Source organism: Oryzias latipes, chromosome 8 (assembly GCF_002234675.1).
Source record: "Oryzias latipes chromosome 8, ASM223467v1".
Classification (NCBI taxonomy): Eukaryota; Metazoa; Chordata; class Actinopteri; order Beloniformes; family Adrianichthyidae; genus Oryzias; species Oryzias latipes.
Genome location: NC_019866.2, coordinates 12,504,312 through 12,523,235, shown reverse-complemented (window position 1 = coordinate 12,523,235; position 18,924 = coordinate 12,504,312). Strand labels below are relative to the sequence as shown.

At 38.5% G+C, this 18,924-nt stretch overlaps 1 protein-coding gene and 1 long non-coding RNA gene across 4 annotated transcripts; one reads left to right on the top strand and one right to left on the bottom strand.

Moving 5' to 3' along the window:
• The first annotated feature begins 12,239 nt into the window (after positions 1–12,239).
• On the top strand, positions 12,240–14,460 carry LOC111947752 (THAP domain-containing protein 1-like). 3 transcript variants are annotated; one of them, XM_023957588.1, is made up of 4 exons: positions 12,240–12,959; positions 13,144–13,261; positions 13,533–13,618; positions 13,690–14,460. In XM_023957588.1, the coding sequence occupies exons 1-4, from the start codon at positions 12,370–12,372 to the stop codon at positions 13,742–13,744; spliced, it is 849 nt and encodes a 282-aa protein (XP_023813356.1). In that variant the 5' UTR covers positions 12,240–12,369; the 3' UTR covers positions 13,745–14,460. The 3 variants fall into 3 exon arrangements, with proteins under 3 accessions (XP_023813356.1, XP_023813355.1, XP_023813354.1); XM_023957587.1 differs by lacking the exon at positions 13,144–13,261 and having other exon boundaries at positions 12,242–12,959; XM_023957586.1 differs by having other exon boundaries at positions 12,243–12,959; positions 13,533–14,460.
• A 180-nt stretch (positions 14,461–14,640) lies between these two features.
• On the bottom strand, positions 14,641–16,352 carry LOC111947753. Its single transcript, XR_002873685.1, has 2 exons — positions 16,116–16,352; positions 14,641–15,389 (listed from the first exon to the last, which is right to left on the bottom strand). It is a non-coding gene; the product is annotated as an uncharacterized LOC111947753 (long non-coding RNA).
• Between the last annotated feature and the right edge of the window lie 2,572 nt (positions 16,353–18,924).

Here is an 18,924-nt window from a genome sequence, read left to right as displayed (position 1 = left end):
AATGTACAAAATTATGTTACAAGAGGAAAAATCATGAATCAATTTTTGGAGCAAGTGAAGTAATATCATTAGAAGGGACGCCATCCAAACATCAGTACCAATACCAAATCTTTGATAAGTCAAAGTTTGAGCTGGTGTGACTTTCCACGCGCTATGAAGGGCTATGCGTTTTGTACGTAGAGTCAAAAATGTCTGCAAAATGTACATAGCTACACGTGAACATGGGTTCTGAAAGTGGAAGCCCAAAATGCATATTTACATGCATTTGCATTGACTTTTCATTGAAGGTGGTCACTTGAATGCACTTTGCCGATGGTGCGAATGTAGCTTGTAGTTCAGGCTGGATTTTCTTCAAAACAAACAAGGATTTTATCATTTTAAAATCACTGCCAGATTTTCCCTCCGTTGCTAGCACAGAGGAGCTAACGCTTTTACAGTGTATCCAGCAGAATACATTATTGTAATGTCGTGCTCCCTGGTCTTCCCATAAAAACCATCTAAATCCTTCAGTTGCTCCAGAACACACGTGCTGATGAGGAGAAGAGGGCGGGAACACAGTGAACCTACTCTCAAATGGATCCAGTTAATCATTTTTTATTCAAATTTAAGTTTTAAGGTTCTTTAAATCATATAGTCGTTTATCTTTAATGGTCTTGGGCCTTCTTATTTATGTGGTCTGATTTTACACTTTGAGCTCTCATGGACCCTCAGGTCCTCTGCTACAGGTGATTTTGTTAATCTAGCAAGTTATGGCGAGGCCTCATTCCTCATCTATGGAACAGTCTGCCACATAACCTCCAGGCTGCAGAGACTCTCTAGCTTGTAAAAGGAGGTTCAGGACTTACCTTTTTAGCCAGACATTGACCAGAATTACAAGTGAAATAAAACAGATGAACAAAATATAAGGGCTGCTTTTACATTGAAAGGGTTGTGTGGCTAATTACATAAATAGAGCTTTGATTTAAAAAAAAATATATATATATATATATATAAAATATTCATCATTCATTCATATATTTAAAATATACATCTTAAACAGCCTACAATAAGAATGTGTTACACAGTAAAACAACTTGAAGTATTTTTGCATCATGTTTTAGTAAAAACTGATATTCAACCAAAGAATGATTGTGTCAAAATTGATGTCATCCCTAAATCAGTTTAAAGACACACAGACACACAGAATACAGAATACAGAATACATTCACCCCCCAATGTAACACAACTGATACAAAACTTCTGTTGCCTTCTGTTTTTGTGTGTAAGCTCCTTTCTTTAACTACAAAAGAAATTTTCAAATGTCTTTTACCTACCATTGTTCATTTTGATCAAATTTAACTTTAACTTTATAGAAAAACAGATTTTCAGCAAAAGTGTGAACTTAAAAAATCTTTGAACTTTTCTATCAAATTGATGTGTGGAGTTTGACTCAAATGTACGAGTTTGGAAAAAAAGACCGAATAGACAGAAAGAGACAAGCGTTGGCCAAACAGTATTTTCAGCAATTTTTGCTCCACTCCTAACCCACACTGCAGACATGTTTCATGTCAGTTTTTTTTTTTTTTTTTTTTTAGTATCAGCCTATCAGCTAAAGTCAGCTTCACTAAAACCATTTTTTGTTCTTATACTGACTTTCCCCTTCAGTTTCATCAGTTGGCCTGTCAGTCAATAATGCAGGACAATATTTTTTTGAGTTCACAGCCTGCTGGTGCTATAAAAACCGCCTCTGCCTCAGTTTTTGCCGTGAAATTGGAATGCCCGACAGGCATTAACCTGGCTGGATCTGCACATATTAATACGCTCATTATCTCCACCGTGGATGCACGTGCTTGGTGGCACCCATGGTGACGTTCAAGGGCACACATTTCGAAGGCACAACATCCAACTTTCGCATCAGGAAGACGCTGTACATGTATTAACTCCCATGACACACAAAGCACGCCTGACCCAATCCACTTCTGAACACCCACACTAATTTTTACCGCTTTTGGTTAATTCCCTCTTGTGAAGGTGTTGGACAGCGTCATTAATCATGTGCAGCTCTGCACACAAAGCCTGCTGAACACCCCCAGGAAGTAACTTGTTTGTGCTGAAAGTGAGCTCTCTGTCATGCACAGCTTGTTTAAGAATTAAGGAAATTAGCCGGAAGTGAGGACGTACCTGCACTGCCTGTTTCACCTTGTTCTCTGCCGGCCATGCACGGCTAATAGGCTTGATTTAAAAAAAAGACCAGCGATCAAAGAAATGTCTGGTTTCATCTCAAGACAAAAATCTCTTTGGAAATTGGACAGACTGAAATCATGACAGTATATTTCTTCCAAAATAGCACACATTTATAAATTTGATTTTCTTTTTCCAAAGTTAATAATTGTTTTTCATTGCTTTTGAAAATGATCTAACCATGTTGTTTATGTATAAGGGCTTTTATTTTTAGTCTGTGCTAATATGTTACACTTTATTAGTTTCTGACGGTCATTTTAGCTGCAACCTTGACCTTAGCATTAAAGATTAACTTCTGACCCGTAGCTTGTCTGATTATTAGACAAAAAAGAATTTAATTCATTCACGCATTAACTAAAGGGGTCCGGATTAGTATATTCTAGAAGCAGATATTAAGTTCTTGGCCTTTTATTTAGCTTTAATGAATAACATTATAAAAAAAGGAAAAAATGTCATTTATAGCACCAAAAAGATGTGAATTTAAGAGGGCTGTGCCTGTGTGAAGATAATGTTACAAAATGGAATGCCCATTTAAAGATTTTCTGTTCCTGGGTGGACAAAAAGCTGCTTTCTCATAGTTTGGCTAATGTCTCATCTATCAGATTTGCACTCAGTGGACGGAAACATTAGCACAGCTCACTCAGCTTTTTCCCATGGGAGGGCGTATGCGACACAGGTCACCAAAGTTAGCCCACAGTGGTGGCAAATGAAGGAATTTAGGGCTAAAATTGTGTAAAATGACATCAGGAATAGGGTCGAGTTAAGGGTATTTCATTTTTCCAGCAGGTTTTCCATTTTAAAAAGCTTTTCTGTGTATCGGTGATGGTTCATCTTTAAATAATGATGTAAACTGTTTAAAACAAATAAGACAATGATAGTGTGAGCTGTTGTCAGAAATTCATTCTACTGTAACTTCCTTTTAATCAATGACATTACCAGGAGCCAAGCTGATTTTGGGAGGTTCCTCTGCTCTCCTGTCAAGAAACATGGGTTAATTGGTAACTTTAAATTCCCCTGAAGCTGAAAGAGTTTTTATCCCCTCAAGTTAGACAAACAGGGGGAAAAAGTGCCTTCCTCTTATTCTAAAGTTTAAACAACCTGTAGACATCAATTTATTGAAAATAAGGTAAAAAAATTTGGGGGGAAAAAGATTGAAAGAAAAAAGAGCTCTACAACGATCATGTGTCTGCAGCCTGTACTTCACATAAGTTATGGATGCACAAATAACATTAAAATGAAAACAGCAATTATATTATTAGTGTAAAAATAATATTTAGTTACAACAGAAACATTAGTGGCTTATTATTGGTATGACTGAGAACAATCACACATTTCAGGATTGGACAATGTTGAACTGAAACCATGGATTTAAATATAGCAAGAGACTAAGGACTTAGCGGCAGTTGAAGTGACTGTGATTACCACAAACTGAGGGAATGTGTGATCATGACAATGGGAATAGCAAGTAACACAGTAATATGTCACTTCTAAAAACACTAAAAAGCTTTAAGTGCAGCAGAATGAGCTTCATGCAAGAGCGCCATAAATAAAAATCCTGCTAACGTCTTTTATATTATTTTACATATTTAAAACAATCTCAGACAATACTGAATCATTTCAAATTAAAAACTACTTTGTTGTCATTTTTGAGGCAAAATAAATATAAGACAAAATCCGTCTCTGCTTGTCTTAATTCGATGATTAATCTAATTTTTCCTGTTGCCAACATTGATTAGACACACAAATATAACACTTTAATACAGTTATGTCTTCTGACAGCAACCATGAATTACGGTGGAAAAACTGGAAAATATTAATGATGAGACGGGCTGGAACATCCGGAAAATTCAAAAAAGTACCCAAGAAGCACTAGTTCTGAGACACCAAGCATTTCCGGCAGAGCTCAAGGAAACGGCACGCTACGCTAACATCCAGATTTTGAGGACGTCTGCACATGTGGACAACCATGCAAACACAGATCCTACTGTTGGCTTCCCAGAGCTACCCCACCACCACCACCTCTTCTGACTACATCCACTTGTTTACTCTGTGATCTCATGTTGGCTTGGAGACCGCAGTGACCTGAGAGCAGGCCGGGGCAACTTTTTGCAGCAATTTCTGCTTAGCAGCCACTGTCCTTGGATATGGATCAAAGCGGCACGGTCTCAAAACACATCCGCTGCATGATGAGGACCCAAAAATACTGACTGTCTGAAGGCGGTTGAAGAGGCACACCAAATGTGGTTTTGTCAACTTTATTGATTCAAATGTTCTGGGAGTTTTTTTTCCCCCCCCAGGAATAAACTAATTTAGTAGTTTGGTACACATAGTGAGAAATCAACACATCACACATCGTATGCGATAGCACAACGTTTTGTTTACACTTTCAAAGAAGAGGGTGAAAGATCGATGAACTTTTAATTCGGCTGATACTGCGGAGCCACCCGTAACATCCACAAATAACTATTGACGACGGTACAAGGTGACCCAGCTGTTACCAGGAATGATCAATTCATTAGCATTTTTACAAATTCAAGCACATTTCTGACAAAACTTGACACCAAGCAGAAATGTTGATGCATGACTGACATAGTTTTATCTATCCTTGGGGTTAAAGCAGTTATGCAGTTGATAATTAGGTTATTTAACCAACATCTGAGCTTTCTGGGATAAATAAGTTTCGCACCTGACAGCCTCGTTGTTAGTGACATAGCTCGCCCTGGCCATCAATATGTAATTATACTAATGCAATTAAACATGACTCTGCCTCCCCTCTTCCCATCAATAGTGATCATTTCCTATAATCACAGGAAATGTGTCATCAAGGTCCAGTGGGGGCACCTGTCGAGTAATTAAACCTCCTTGTTGTCAAAGTCACCAAGAAAAAGCAGCTGATTGCTCCCACTGCTTAACCTCATCCTTCCTTGGAAGAATTTTGTGCCAATTATGGGCTTTCAGGATGCAAAGTCATGCCCAAACACAGCTAAAGAAATGCCATGCACATGCAGTGAGTGAAGCCTGTGCTTTGTGTGTATTTTTCCTTATATGTCTGCAGCAAAGCAAATACCCTGCAATGATCTCTGTGTCAACAAACGAGTGGGAGTGCAGCCATGGAAGGATGTGGCCGTGAGGGACATGATTGTAGGGTTAGAGTTAAACTCTTGTGTAATGAGCAACCAGAACCAGGAGGAGGAGGAGGAAGCAAGAGAAAGTAAGCAGCTACCCTGAAGTGAGATCACACGTCAGTCAGTAGGGGGATGCCACATCATCACATGAGCTGTTTCCTGCTTGGTGGGATGACCCTCAGAATGTCATCCCAACCCAGGAAAGTAGCTAAAACCATTTTTGATTATCTCAGCCCAGTTAGAGCCAGAACACAGAGTCCCTAAGTCTGGAAGATACAGAAAATCACATGATAGTACATACAGAATAGTGTTTGTTGGCACATAAAGTTGTACTTTGTGGTTCAGGATGGCAATTGAATACATTCTGCAGAACAAATTGGCAACATTTCACTGCCTAAATTTGTTTTTTACAATTCTCAACTGAACAGTTTTGGAGGTTAAAGTTCAAAGTTAGCTTTGTTGGAATGGTGTCAAAGCAGGATCTATCCCCATTCTTAAAAATAAGGAGGAGTGAGCGGTTTTTATCCAGCTGCCATTGTAGTCTACATGTCTGGATGGTGGTATTTTTAAAGTCTTTCTTGCAATGTTAGAAATGCACCAAGAATAAACCTTTGAGATTGCCCACGATAGCAATCAGTTCATCTTAATATGGAAAAACGTATTTTCCTTCTTTGAAACATCACAAAAATATGTCAGTAAATGTATAATTTAAAACTGCATTAATAATTTAAGACGTCAATAATATTTAACCTCCTGTGGGGGCCGGTTTAGCTTGTGCTGGTTCTATTCCAGGCTGCTCCCTATTCCCTTCTCTGCTGCTGTGCCGGTCCCAAGCCCGGTTGGACTGAGAGGGTTGCGTCAGGAAGGGCATCCGGCGTAAAACATTGCCAAGTTAACCATGCGACTCATCTTCGAGGAAGGGTTGTTTCGCTGTGGCGACCCCTGATGGGAGAAGCCGAAAGTGAAAGAAGAATAATATTTAACCTCCTAAAACCTAAGCTAACATTTCTCCTAGTAGTGATAGGGCTTAGTAGCTAAACCCAAATGTGATGTATTAAGAGGTTGATTAAAATTAACACCAAATACCATTAATATGTACAGAGAACTATGCTTTTAAAAAAAAAGTAAGATTTGTATCCAATTTTGTTGTTTAACTCAAATTATCCTTTTGTTCTGGCAAAGTCTAACCTTTAGACGGCATTAGAATTGTTCCAACCTCTTGTTCTGATTGATCTAATGCGTTTTAACCAACAATTTTCAATCTTTCTTAAAAATAACACGTACAGTTATAGAAATACTTGATCTTTTTTGTTTGGTCGGGGACGGGTTTACATTAAGAATTCCTAGTAGAGCAGTGATGGCACTGCTCTGTAACCTCAGCTAGGAATTCTTAATTCTTAAACAGCAGCCTCAGATGTTAAAGTCCAAACACCTTAGCCGAAGACCCAACTTTCTTTAGACTTCCTGTACAGGTCAGTCACACAACGATAAACTTTAGTGCCTTGAAGGTTCCACCTCATCATCTTTTTGGAGTAGATAAGAGCTATGCTCTCTTATCAAAACAACGGGATGTCCTGCAGAAAACAAGTCAAAAACTCAATTTGACGCCTGAATTCTGCATGACGGCTAAAGACATTCTCCAAAAACCAGTGTTACGGCAAGTGAATATTTACTTGTGTGTGTTATATTTGTTTGGTTGAGCAGAGCTCAGGCTGCAGCTCTGCTGCTGGAGATATGGCCTAAGATCTCGCTTCCAGGCATGACATTGTGACATCCACAGAGCTGGTATAACAGCAAATTGCCACTGCAACTTAGCTCATAATAACTCAGTGGAAATATAGGACACTGCTCTGCAAAGACGCCGCGCTGCACCCGTATCCTTTCAGCGCTTGGATATTGTTGTTATTGCTTTTGACAAGGTGTTAATTTGACCTTTCAAACCACTGAGTTCGATTTTCAGCTGTTGTTATTTTCATGTTAACGATATGCATTGTGAGGGAGAAGCAGAGCTCAGCAACAATCAACGGTCTTCTCCCGTTTCCTTGAGTGCAAATACATTTAAAGACATTTTTTATAAGAAAGGCACAAACAACCAGCAAGCTACTGACAGTAACATATTCATCGCGCCCTGTTCATCATTCCATTGTTAGTGGCTTTAAACTGAAGGCAAGGCTGTCTGCTCTGCCTAAATCCACCAAATCTTTGTCAAAGGAGACCATTCCCACAGAAAAGCACATCCAAGTTATCCAAAATATTACTTTATATATTTTTGAGGAAGAATTTGCATCATCTTTTTTAATTTTGTAATCTCATTTAAGTCGAAATTTATTTTATAATTTCCTCCCATCAGATAAAATCGAGTTCTTGACAAGAAATCATGGAGCAAAAACTATAGTCATGCGCAAATAAAGTTTAACCATCCAAAAATCATACACACCATTAAAAAACAACATAAAAAATACAATTAAAAACATAAATTATTGCATAGGTATTATGAAAATAATCTCTGAAAGAAAAAAATGCCCAGAAAACAAATTTAAAAAGAAAAAAGTAATAATATTTTAAGTAAAGCAAAACTTACCATTGAATTAACTACTGTATTTTCCACACTATAAGACGTACTTAAAAGCCTTCAGTTGTTTTTTAAAATTACAGTTGTTTTTTTAAATAATAATACAGACCTTGTGGATCAATTCTCGTTAGGCTTACTGATGTTATATTAATAATAATAATAATAATGAATTGGATTTATCTGCGCTTTTCAAGTCACTCAAAGCGCTTACAGTGTGTCCATTATTCATTCACTCCTCGTTCATACTTGGTGACAGTAAGCTACTGTTGTAACCACAGCTGCCCTGGGGCAGACTGACAGAGGCATGGCTGCCAGTTCGCGCCTACGACCCCTCTGACCATCACCGGGACATTCATACACATTCACACACCAGTGGAGCCACACTGGAGGCAAGGAGGGTTAAGTGTCTTGCCCAAAGACACAACGACAGTTGGCTGGGGGGAGCAGGGATCGAACCGCCGACCCTTTGATCATTGGACGACGCGCTCAACCGCCTGAGCCACTGCCGTTATAATGATCTTAGGATTTTGAGAGGTACATAGTGTCAAAATGTCAGGTTTTATGTGTTCCAAACACATTTCGGTGTTACTGTAAATACGCTATAGGGCTAACGGGTAGCTGTGCCAGACTGTGGCCATGTCCGAATTCCCACCCTAACCCTTAACTACTAAAAAACTTGATAGTGCAGGACTATGTAGTGACCTGAATTTTAAAAGCAATTCTGACACCATACTCACTACTTTTTTTTTTTAAAAGGCGAATGTCACGTCATTGATTTCACAAAGTTAAAATCGGATTGATATGAGCGTTTTGCGACAATAATTTACGAGTCTATTGTCTTGTAAAGATAAAAACGTTGATGGTTTATTAAAAATACATTTGAATAAATTTTTTTGGCAAAGATTGTTCCAATGCATTGTGGTCTATACACGCCGATCTAGTGAGCATTGATGCACATTGAGAAATTTCTAAGGAACTCGCTTTTGGAATTGTTGATTCGGACAACACAACAAAATGGCAAATGAACTACTTAGTGCACAAAAAGTAGTGTTAGTGTTTGTTTTTTGTTTGTTTTCATTTTAACGTTCATTCAACCAGGATGTTTATCATTCTTTCTTTTCTTTCGGTGCCAAACTGTGTTTGACGAGATTGGGATTTAGCGTTCACATTAAAGTTTCTTGTAGTGGAATCAGTCTGTTTTACACGTTTTCCTAACAAGGTTGGGATTCACAGATATTGGTAATACACTAATGAGGATAACACGGCTAACACTTCTAACATGGAGCCATGTAGCTTGTTAGAAACAAGTTCTAGAGTTACTTTGACTTATAAATGACAAAAGTTCAAAAATAGATCTTTCATTACTCTTTTAATCATTAGAAGCCTTATAATCCAGTATGGCAAATACATTACTTAATGAGAAAGCAAAACTGTTTTCCCATTAAGTAATGTATAATTAGTGAGATAAAGCTTATAAATAGTATTAACTAATGACAACTATTACTGTGATATGAGCCCCCCATCCCATCTTTGATCAACATTTTGTCATTTTTTTAGAGATCATGTCTTTTTGCAGTCACTTTCTGCCCCTGTGGTCTTTGTCACTTTTTCCCATCGGCAAATTCTGGAGTTACTCACTGTGGAAAACTGTCCTCAGCAGTCATTTTGCGTCTGTTTCAGTTGACTTCAATAAAAATAGTTGTCAGTCTTTTTTCTGTAAGTAATAAATCCAAAGCAACAGCCGAGGGACACTTTGCAGTCTTGTAAAATGTCAACATGAACTGAAACTGAAAATATGGGGAAAATGCTTCCATTATGCTTTTTTTCCTGTAGTACTTTGGCTCAAAGACTTTGACTCAAAGTGTGATCCTATTTCTAAGCGGATTGATGCAAAAATGTGTGAAGATAAGGAAAAAAGGTGTGTTATCACGCTGTACATATGCTTTTGGAGTGTATTGTGGGGAGTGTGCTGCCCTAATTTCTTCATTCCGACTGAATTTGTTGAAAAAGAGAAGTGGTAAAAATCCTATTTCATGTTTTTGAAGATGTATCTTTTGTATGTTCTTCACAGGAGGGGTGGTAAACATGAGTGTGATTTGCAAAGTTGGCTTTTTGTCATTTCATATCAACTGGAGTTACCTTTTTGCCACTTGGGCACTCCAAAGGACTTCATTGTTGTTCTGTGAAAGCAGAGGAACAAAGAAGAGACATTATCCGTCCATCACAATCCCAGTAAATGAACATAGAAGAAGAACAAAGGGGATCGGTTTAGGAGAAACAGTCACACACAATTTATTTTTTTTTTTTTTAAACGGCAAAAAACAAAAAAGGCTTTTTTAAAAATGATGGCAAAGAAGTAATTCATATCCATCTCCTTGTACCTTATGGTAGTTTGAAGTGTGACCTTGAGGAACAGCAAAGTGTCAGTAACTGCTTCTGTCCATGAGTGAGTGATGGACAGATAAGAGTTCAGCCCTCACACCCTTCTGATGACAGATGGACGAGTGGTTGCCATGACACCCGTGTCTCTTTTAGCCATGGCCACACACCCCAAACTACACAGACCACACAGATCCATCTCTTTTTTGTTCTTTTTTTTTTTCCAGTTTTCACTTCAAGGTCAGAGCAAGCTGTCCCCTCATTTCCATGAGCTCACATTTACTGTGTGTGTTCTGTCTCATTTATCTCACTTTGCATTGTTCTGCCACTGGGTCACCGTCTAAATCTTTGATTTGCCTTTTTATTTTGATATTCACATCATTCATTAAACGCAAACTTTTAGTTGAAATGCATTTTTGATACCTTATTTCACATTTTTAAACAGAACTATAAACATCTGACGCTGGAACAAACAAAAAAACATGAAACCTCTTGGCAAAAGCAGCAATTTTAACACCACAGTTCCAACACCTTTTTATATACCCGACTTGACACAACACACAATAATGGCTCCTTTTCACACATTGTCCCTCACATGTCCCCAAAGAAGCCCATATTCCAGCTTGTTCTCAGTCAAGTGAATAAACATGTCTTTATTCAGCAGCAAGCCTCACACTCTGTCCCCATTTTTCCATTTCTGTTAATGTTTCAAACCCACTCAGCAGCTGCCTCCATTCTTTTTTCCACCCAGCGATGCACAGTGACAAGCCATCTTTCAAAACCTTTTCAGTGCCATTACTCAGCCACATTATCCCCCAATTATAACTTCCATACATTAGATGTTTCCACATCCATTTCTGTTGTATTTTGCTGTTAAAAATCCTCAATGAATGAAGTAAAGACAAAACATCCACACCTTTTTTGTGGATCTCCATGGAGATTTTAAGTGATTTATATTAACAGAGACTTTCTTTGCTCTCATCTAGAGCAAGAGTTAGTGGTTAAGGAAATTTGCAAACCTCTGTTCCTGCAGACTATATTTTGTTGTGTGAATATTGGAGCCCAAGTTGATGCTTCCATCCTGAGGAACAGACGAGCCCTCAGGTCAAACTTTCAGACAGACACTGCAGCATTCTTCAGAAAATCCCAGACTAAAATGACTACTGGCACACCTGCGTCTGCTTCCTCGCCTTCACAGTAAACTTGAAACTATAAAGGGATTTTTATGCCGATTCCCCCAAAGTCTTTACTGTTATGTAATCTTTCTCTGGGGTCAATAACCTCAATAAGTTTGAGAAATAAGCAAAGCTAAATTTGCGTCACTTGGACTTTATTTGATTTCCAATTACCAGCTATTAAAAAGATTATCTGAGGGTATGGATTTTTACTGATTTTGACGTTAATATTAAAGGAAAAATAGATGAAAGCATTTAAAAAAGGGATTTGCTTTTCTCAAATACAAAGTTTTAGGAAGTTTCCAAAATTGTTATCATAAAATTAAAAGCTTAACACCTTATTTTTGGGTAATTCCTCCGATTTATATTCCAAATGCAATTTGTAGGTCTGAGTAAAGCCTTTAAATATTCCCTTAACACAAAGCAATGAAGGCCTTTTGCTCTGACTGTTGCGAGAAGATGCTGGTCAAGTCCTTATCTATGCAGCTAACGCGGTTGATAAGAAAAAAAAAAAAAAGATCCCTAAAGTGGCTGCAACAAATAATCTGAGTCATTTAAAGTCACTTTAATTTACAAAAAAATGTATTAAACTGCTAACAAATTTTGTACAAGCTCCACTTAGCATCCTGTAATGTAATTTAGGAAGAAAACAAACCATGTAACCCTTGTGCTATCCTAGGCACTTTGACATTGGGAATTGGGTCATCTAGACCAGTGTTTTTCAACCAGTGTGCCGCGGCACACTAGTGTGCCGTGGGAGATGGTCAAGTGTGCCGTGGGAAATAGGCTATATGCACACGGAGGTGATGACGTACTTCCGCTAAAATCTCAGCCTGCTAAGCCATTTCCGCTCGCGCTGAGGCGATTGTTTACAAAGCGATATAACAGCAACTACAATATGACTAGTAAGAAAACGTTCAAATTTCAGCGAACCATCTATAGTACAGCCGAGCATTGCTGTGTGCCTCTGTGTCAAGCTTCGAGCAAGTACAACAGTTTACTTAGTTTTCATACATTTCCATCTGACGCGGAAATCAGGCGAAAATGGCTTGTAGCTATCCGGAGGGACAAATTCACAGTTACTCCCCATACCCGAGTATGTAGCCGACATTTTAACAAGGATGATGTTCGTGAGCCCTTATCAGAGACGGGGAGGCGGCTATTAAACAAGGGAGCTGTCCCAGCACTGTTTGAGTGGAACAATTTCACCCTTCCCACTTCACGACCGGGGGTGTGGGAGAGGAGAGAGCGTCCGCCTCCGATGACGGAGGATGACGGCGACGCAGGCGAGAAAGCTGATATCCCTATGGACCACGACTACGCTTCAGCTTCAGATCCTGCAGTTGTTGATTTAGCCCTTGATGACAACATGTCTCTCAGAGATGAGATTCTCAAGCTGAGGGAACACGTCGAGAAGCTGACAATGAATCAGCGCTTTGGAATTCATCGTTTTGCTGCCTCAGACAAGGACATACGTTTTTTCACAAGGTAAGATATCAGATTGTTCTGTAGTAACGTTACTTTTGCAACAACAGATATAGTTGTGTGTGTGTGAGAGAGAGAGGGAGAGAGGAAGGCTAACAGAGTTGTATATTTGAAATGCTTCCAAGTAATATCATAGTATACACTGATATAATATTTAAATGATTATATCTGAATTGTATTTATTTAGATTTGCATCCTATGACCTGCTGATGAGATTCTGGGCCTTAATAGAGCCATCACTGCCAAATATGGTCAGTGTGACACAAGCACAGAGAGGCACCTTTACAGAGCCAAGTTCCACTGTAGTAAGTAGTTATTTACATGGCCCATACAATAAAACTTAAAGGGATAGTTCACTTCAAAATTAAAATTCTGTCATCATATACTCACCCTCAAGTTGTTTCAAACCTGTATGAATTTCTTTCTTCTGCTGAACACAAAGGAAGATATTTTGAAGAAAGAAAGAAATTCACTGTGTATATGATTTTCATTTTGAAGTGAACTATCCCTTTAACAAAGATCAGGGCTAATGGAGGTTGAGAGAAACATAACGCAAATTGTTTTTCTTTTGAACAGACTCGTTTCCTGCAGCCCATGGATGAGATGTTCATGTTTCTCAATTACCTGGCACTGGGTTCAAAACAGCGTGATCTTGCTGACCGGTATGGAGTCCACCAGTCCACAGTCAGTCGGATCATTACAACATGGAGCAACTTTCTATACACTGTGCTAGGGTCTGTGAGGATCTGGATACCAGAGGAGAAAATAAGGGCACATCTGCCAGCTGAGTTTAAGGACTATGCAGACACTACAGTCATCCTGGACTGCACAGAGCTAAGGTGCCAGTGCCCTTCATCACCTCTTCTCCAAAGTGAAATGTTCTCAGCATACAAGTCCCACTGTACTCTCAAAGGGCTGCTTGGAGTGGCTCCTCATGGGGCGGTCACATTTATTTCTCAACTGTACGCTGGTTCCATCAGTGACAAACAGATCACGCGTGAGTCTGGAATTCTCTCCCTTTTGAGACCTGGAATGGCCATCATGGTCGACCGAGGTTTTCTGGTTGATGACCTTGTACCTTGCAAGATTTATAGGCCAGCATTTCTCTCTGGAAGATCCCAGATGTCTGCCTGTGAGGTCAGGGAGACCCAAGCAATTGCACGCCTCAGGGTGCATGTTGAGCGCCTCATACGGCGTGTTAAGGAACACAAGTTCTTTGACACAGAGATTCCACTTCGGCTTTTTGGCAACATTAATCAGCTGTATACTGTTGCATGTCTTCTGACGAACTATGAAAACGGGCCTCTTGTAAAGGCTTGGGCAAAGAAGCCAGAGTAGCAGCAGTAGAAAAAAATAAAAATTAATAACCTATGACCATTTGTATAACTACTTTCTTTAAATGTACCTTTGTAAATTACTTTGTATAAATTGAATTTTATAATTAATGTTATGTATGCACTGCTGTACATTGCACATACTCTTTGAATAAAGAACTACTGAATTATTTGCATGTTATATGTACTTTACCTCACCAATGCTTTTAAGCCATCTGTAATATAAGAATAATACTTTCATGCACAGTGAATTATTTACTGAATAACATTTATTTAGGGCTCCCAATTTACAAACAACAGTTATAAAATAATATTTTTAGGTAACCAATTATCAAAAAAATTAATCGGAAGAACATGTAACATGTAATTTAATAATAGATTAGTATTAATACAACAAGAAACATAGTAATACAATTAAGAAAAAATATAAAAACTTGAATCAATATATATGTACAAATATTTTGAAATGGATTGAACTAATAAGAGTTACTGCCAGTAAGAGAAATGGAGAAAAGAGAAATTAACAGCACTCTATAAAGAAGTGTGACAGGCAATCAGAATCTAATTATTTAGGGAAGCAAAGAGGTAACAATAAAAATAAAAAAAATCAATTTTTACTTTCATTGTTTTGGTGATTTCATTGTCTCTGGGAATCCTCTGAATAAACATGTCCTCCTGTGTGTAGACAACAAAGTCACACCAGTCTAAACCAGAAATCAACATCTGGCCCTGGATTTGCCAAAAGTAGGAATGAGATTTCCTTAATGTGTGTGTGCCCTCACTGATCTTAATATATGGGCAGTCAACATAGCTTGCAACATTGGGGCATTTAATTTCAACAAGGCCAAACACTGTCTGCCCCTTTGGATCGTACACAAAGTACCCTGTTAAAAACATTAGTTACCATGGATCTTGGCTTATGCCACTTCTGTTCAGTCTCTGTGCAGCTGTGTGTTGGGGGAACAGAGGTGATGCTAAGCTGGCAATAATGTGCAGTCTGGTACAACAGTGCTGCCACATGATTACACACAGCTGTACCTGCCACACAGGTACACTGGCAGCTTTGTAGATGCACAGGACGGGCATCCCCAAGCACAATCTGAAAATACACAAATCTGTTATAATAGAATAAAAGTGCAGTTTTTTAAAAAGAGAATACATGAGTACAGTGAGAATGTTTAACAAAACAAACAAATTTGAACCATCGACATATAATTATTAACTACTAAAACAATTAATAACTACTAAACAATTTGTATGAGCTAAAATTGTAGCCACAATATTATTTATATTATTATTTATCTCACTTTACTCATCATCCCCAACAGTGGACACAGAACGTGTGTCAATGCAGTGACAAAACGGAACTCAGTTTCTGTGAATCCCAGTGATTAGCGTACATATTTAAATATCGATAAATATTCCAACACACCAGTGTTATTTATGGTATGGTAAATGAAATTTGTCTTTAAAATAACCTTTAGCATTATTAGATGCAATGATTCACAGAAACTTTGATCTGCCAAACGTAACCTGTCTCATGAACCATGAACCAATCTGCGCTGAACCTGCAGTATAACTTTCTCTTACGCTTAAGCTGTGAGGCTTTTGGCTTTTCCTCATAGATCTGTAGCACTCAGCCCTAATCGTTACCTCTCCTGTGCTTGAATCCTTGTTTGAAACTGACATTGACAAAGGCGTTAGGAAAATTGGCTGTGATTGACACATAATAGTAAACATAGCCTACGCTGCACCTGCTGCGCTAGCGCTAGATAGCATGCATGCTATGGGCATGTAACACTGTCAGAACACGTCCAGATCTTACCTTCAAAATTGTGGATGTAGCTTGACACATACAATTTGAAGCCCTTCTCTTTCTTGGTTGTCGAAGTGTGACATAACTTTTGTATGATTCGACTCACGTCGTTGACCGTTACCTTTGGGACATCTTGAAGGGACCGAGTGAAAAATGCCATAGTTGTTATTGACGCTATGTGCGCCGTCGACGCCGGATGTAACCTGGCTGGCCGACTTGGAATGCGGAAGTGAGTGTGCATATAGCCTATTGCCCTCATTCACTGATCTAAAAACATTTTCCATCTCCAGGATATCAGCTCTGTGTTCATCCAAACAGGCCCTGATAAAACACTGAGGAGTTAGGAATATAAAAGATCGTAAAATACTTTTTCTTTCCGTTTATTTTATTTTATTAAAGACATTTTGATAAGAATGACGGCAGCGCGATTCAGCTGCAGCTCCGGCTGTATTTAGGAAAAGTCCCGCCCCTTTAACTGTCTCCACCAATCATTCTTGAAGGCTTAATCACATGTCATCAGTCTGCCCAATCAGAAGTGGTTAAAGTCTTCACTTCCTTGTCTCGATTTAGCTCGTAAAGTCGCTCAGTTCTAACAAAAATACCAGCTAAAGCTCATCTTTAGCGGTGTAGCTTTCCACAGAATCCGGTATCAGACCGTGGAACAAGTGAACAAAACCATGAAGCTCCGAAAAGCGATCTCCGCCGGCCGTTTTTATGCACTACATCTCCCATGATGCATTGGGTTGTGAGAGTGACAGCGTAAAAGGAGTTCTGTTGTTAAATGTCTTGAAAACAACGAACACACTTCAAACTTTTTTTAAATCTTCTAACTTAACTTTTATTGCATCTTTTAGAAAAACAGCTGCAGCTTCCAGCTTTTTCTGCAATAATTATCACAAAAATGCATGTGAGATTGCGGAGGGGCTGTAGATCAATACAGACTATGAGTTTCTCCTTTTTTTTTCATTTTTGGATGCTGGTGTGCCGCGGGATTTTTTTTAAGCTTAAAGTGTGCCGCGGCTCATACAAGGTTGAAAAACACTGATCTAGACCCACTAGACAGTGCTCTGAACCTGTTTTCTTCAATGATTTGTGATCTTCAATGGTGTCCATGGATTACATGAAATCTTTCCACCTTTATCCACCTTTTTCTTGGTAGGGAGAACACGTCAATGTAAGGGTGGGGTCATCTAAGATAGCACAAGGGTTAAACTGCTGAAATTGCCATTTCTCTAACCACTGCTGGAGTGTCAGCTGATCTGTTCTTGTCTAACAGCCTTTAAAGTTAATATTTTTGTGCATGCATCTTTGCCTTGCAAATCTAGTTTAATTCTTCTTTTTACGTTTTGGATATACAGATTTATTTTGCTTTGTAGTGCAATAAATGAAAAAAAATAATGAGGGGTTGTCAAAAGTACACTCACTTTAGCAAAACTATTTGTTTGTGAATTACTGCAATAATTTTACAAAAGCCTATTTGAATTTCTAAGCAAGTGCAAAACCAAATTGAATTCCTTTTTAAGCTTCAGCCGTTGTTTTCAAATCATTATAAACTGTGTCATTAGTCGAAAATGCAGCACGGCCTGAATTTTTCTTCCTAATTTCTTTTCTGCTAAAAGCAGTACTTTTACCCTAATCATTGTAACCCCCCCCCCACACACACACACACACTTATTTTTCCCACCCTATCTGAATACTTACCAGAAAAGTCAAGTTTTTTTGTAGTTATTGTCACATAACTAAGAAAAAAGAGCTGCTGTTGCTTTCATCAGCGAAATATGTTTCCTCATATTCTGGATCAAGTCAAGCAGCACGAAATGATCATTGATGCCAAAATCCCCTCTTTTGCACTTCCATGTTATGCTAAAGTCAAATGTATCCTTCACATGTGGTTCACATTGTACTTTTACTTTCTAAACTACCCCACAGTTGTATATTTTAATAAAACTCTTTTTTGACGTTTGCTGGATTCTGTCATTTCTAATGAGTTGGACTTGATTTAGAAAGGCAGGCCTTCCGCTGGGAGGACAGTTTTTACGCTTGTTAGCGTTAAGATCCTGTTTTAGTTAGACAAACAAATCTGGCTCTGGCATGAACTTCAGCTCTTTTGGGAAGAGGAGGAGCAGGAGCCAAGAAAAGCTCATCCAAGGAAGCCCAAGTTTGTACAGCAGGCATGTGCACGAGCCAAAGAAATATGCATAATTTATTCATTTCACTGATTTGCCTTTTTCATCTGGGCCTAAACAAAGGCAGGCAGAAAGAGTTTAATCATAATTTTCTGCTAAGCAAAATTTGTCCCAAAAAAAAAAAAAACATTCCTGCATCCCTTCAAAAATGTTTTATTATTAACATTATCAGACTCATTGATGTGTGATAAATGTGCTAGAATGACAGCCGTGGACACAATGTTGAAGACTCAATTCAATGAAAATTGGATTTTTGGTGACTTTAACATGTTCCTGTAGCATTTTTCTCGTCATGGAGGACATAAACAAAGGAAATGAAGCTTTAACTGCATTTCTGAGAGTTTCTATAATTAAATCATTGTGAATCAGGAGTGGATGAAACATGCAGTTGGAAAAAGCTTGTAGATGTGACAAAGGTGCTACAGTCAGCAGGTCATAAGCTTCCTGCTCCGCTCTGTTCTGATGCATCCACTTGCAGACAAATAAATGAATCTTTATTTTTGTTTTCCTAGTCCAGTCTGGCATTTGGCTATAAACTATACGGTTGGATAGCTACAATATTTTGTTGCACCAGTAATGTTAGGTTAGGGCTTTGAGGGGCTGTAAACTTGAAGGAAAGAGTATAGACAAAG

Coding starts and splice junctions, on each gene's coding strand:
- LOC111947752 (XM_023957586.1), top strand. CDS start 12,370: ATGACTAGTAAGAAAACGTTCAAATTTCAGCGAACCATCTATAGTACA. Junction 12,960..13,143: donor GACATACGTTTTTTCACAAG/GTAAGATATCAG, acceptor GTATTTATTTAG/ATTTGCATCCTATGACCTGC. Junction 13,262..13,532: donor CAGAGCCAAGTTCCACTGTA/GTAAGTAGTTAT, acceptor TCTTTTGAACAG/ACTCGTTTCCTGCAGCCCAT.